The sequence below is a fragment of the Chaetura pelagica genome, unplaced genomic scaffold (assembly GCF_000747805.2).
Source record: "Chaetura pelagica isolate M959 unplaced genomic scaffold, ChaPel_1.0 scaffold139, whole genome shotgun sequence".
NCBI lineage: Eukaryota > Metazoa > Chordata > Aves > Apodiformes > Apodidae > Chaetura > Chaetura pelagica.
Genome location: NW_009970717.1, coordinates 1,863,501 through 1,866,393, shown reverse-complemented (window position 1 = coordinate 1,866,393; position 2,893 = coordinate 1,863,501). Strand labels below are relative to the sequence as shown.

General features: G+C 37.2%; 1 protein-coding gene across 1 annotated transcript in view; it reads left to right on the top strand.

Moving 5' to 3' along the window:
- The window catches only part of CA7 (carbonic anhydrase VII), an 8,010-nt gene extending 5,549 nt beyond the window's left edge, over window positions 1–2,461 (top strand). The window contains exons 4-7 of the mRNA XM_010006179.1: window positions 80–175; window positions 421–483; window positions 1,893–2,048; window positions 2,303–2,461. Coding sequence (XP_010004481.1) covers window positions 80–175; window positions 421–483; window positions 1,893–2,048; window positions 2,303–2,425 — 438 coding nt within the window. The 3' untranslated portion in view covers window positions 2,426–2,461. The remainder of the gene's footprint in view (window positions 1–79; window positions 176–420; window positions 484–1,892; window positions 2,049–2,302) is intronic.
- The last annotated feature ends 432 nt before the right edge of the window (window positions 2,462–2,893 follow it).

Below are 2,893 nucleotides of genomic sequence, written 5' to 3'. Positions count from 1 at the left end.
ACCGTTGACATGACACAACCTATGTTCAGAGCTTCTGTCACTAATTTCTTTAATTATTCTTTGTTATTTTTCTTTAAAGCTCCACTTAGTTCACTGGAATGCCAGAAAATATGCAACATTTGGAGAAGCAGCAGCAGCTCCAGATGGCTTGGCAGTAGTTGGTGTTTTCTTGGAGGTAAGAATCACAAAAATAGCTCGTTTACATGATGAGAAGCATTATGCTGTCAAGTGTTTTGAGAACTAAGCCACATATTAACAAGTGCTTAAGGAAAACAGATGACTTATTGGAAACAGTAACTCACTGTAAATGGCTGTTAAGCTTGCCTTAATAGGAATACTGAGATTCAGATAAGAAAACAACCCCTATTCAAAGCATAATTATAGTCATTCTTATTTAACCTGTCTAATCATTATTTTTAGATTGGGAAAGAACATGCCAATATGAACAGACTCACTGATGCTTTCTACATGGTAAAATTTAAAGTAAGTTTTAAGCTCTTCAGTTGTTTCTGAGATCCTTTAGAAACCAAGCTAATTTATGTGTTAGAGACAAAAATGGGAAATCGCCCACCACAAATCCTATCATTAGATCTGTATCACTGTCCTTGTGTCCTTCTCTTCCCTTCCTAGTTCATCTTGTTTGCCTGATCTCAGGTTCTTCCCAATGTTATTCTGAACCCACTAGTCACTCACAGGTTCTACCTTTCCCAGAGTATCTAAAATCAAAGCTCCATCATGCTAAGCTCTTAACACTCAGTAAAATGATCCTTTTCCATTGAACCTAGCCTTGAACAAGCCAAAGCTGGCTGGCTGTCTTGTTCTGTCTGCAAAGTTCTTTCAGAGGACAATCTTAATGAGGTTCTGAGTTAGTCTGTTTTACAATGGTATCTGCAGGGGGTCTTTAAACAGATGTACCTGAGAACTTTGTTGAAGATTGAGACCTATTGCACTCTCAAATGCAAACTGAATAGACCACTACAAATGTTATCCTTTCAGGATTTACATGAAGTTAATGCATTCTGTAACATGCATAAGTTCTAATGTGCAAAATAAATTATATATAACACTTGAGTGAGCACATTACTTGTTCCTCTATGTGCTTGTGAAAGTCAGGAAAAGAAGGCATGTAAGCACACAGCAGCATGTAGGCTGCAGACACGTGAAATGGTACTTTGATGATTATTTCTTCCACTTGCAGGCAAAAGTCATCCCTAAACTGTAGTGACAGAATGTCTGTAGGTTTGCCACTGGAGATAAGCTGCTCTTTCTGTTCCTTATGAGCAATTTTACAGACAACTGAACAGTGATTTCTGAGTGACCACCATTCAGATACTTCTACAGGCTGCAAAATACTGCCCTAGAATGCTAGTTTTAAGGTAATAACTTACTTAGGCAGCACCTCCTGTTTCTATTGAACTTTTGGTTGACCTGCCTTCCTCTAATTTTAGATTGAACATTTAATTTTTAAAGCTAATATTTGTCCTAGCAGGCAATCACTGTTTTCCATAGTTTGAAATTTCCTACTGAAATGGATGGGAAGCATAGACTTTAGCAAAAAATGAGACAAGGAATTCTGCCACAGTATTATCTATAGCTCATGCTCAACACCATATATAGAATACACTTCCTACATTATTTTTTTAATCTTTTGTGATAAGAGCTGATCTTTGATACTGGCAATGGGGTAAGAACTTGAAGTCCAGTAAGCCAGCAGCAGGCATCGCACTTGTCATGCTGCTCTCAGATACCAGTTGTTATAAGGCAGCCAAACCTGTATAGACTCTTCCTTTCCCCTGCTTTTTAATATTACTTTAGCATTTTTCTCTTTCAAAAAGAGTTCTTTAACCTGCACTTAAAAGTAAAAGTTAATTTCCAGTATAATTTTTTTCCAGGGAAGAAAAGCTCAATTTACAAGCTTCAACCCCAAGTGTCTCCTGCCTTTGAGTCTAGATTATTGGACGTACCTTGGCTCTTTGACAACACCACCCCTCAATGAGAGCGTAACATGGGTAGTACTGAAAGAACCCATCAGAATTTCTGAGAAACAGGTAAATTGTTGATACATTCCCAGTTCTTGTAGGATTTGCCACTGAATAAATGGGCACTGATGGTTTTGCTTTGCAATGGAGTTAAGTTAAAAGATTATCAGCCTGTTCAATAATCAAGGCTTCTGTTTTTTTCTGTTTGAATCTTTTCTATTAAGAGCTGAAAATGTGCTAAATACTTGCCTTTGATCCTTTAAAAAGAAATATTACTGTTTAAGAGGGCAATTAGTATGAAAGTATTTCACCTGAATTTACAGCTGGAGAAATTCCGCATGCTTCTCTTCACCAGTGAGGAAGACCAGAGGGTCCAAATGGTGAATAACTTTCGCCCCCCTCAGCCTCTTAAGGGGAGAATAGTTCGAGCTTCTTTCAAGGCCTGAAGAAAACTAGTAATGGCCCTGAGATATCAAAGAGCTTCCACATCTGAGCTACTATAAACAAACTATGGTCTGCACCCATGGAACACACAAGATAGCCATTTCCATGAACATTCTACTTGAAGGGGGGACCATCTTCTGAGTCTATATTTTATTTTAAATGCTCTGTTTTTTATAAATGGAATATTTTTAAGAAGCACTTTTAAATATAAGGGATAGTTGAGTAAACGAGAAGGTTCTTCAAGACATGAAACTCTAAAAGTTAAGATTAAATTAAAATCCCTCTTACTATAAAATGGGAAACTATAGTGATCTACTAGTACTGATGGCTACAACTTCTACTTGTATCATTTAATGTATGATGAGACAGCAGTCAAGAATTTTGGCCAAAGTAGGCTTAAAATTTCCTTAATGATCTCTTGTTAGCACTTGAGCTCTCCCTGATTTAAAGATTGCTTTCACTGTATTCCT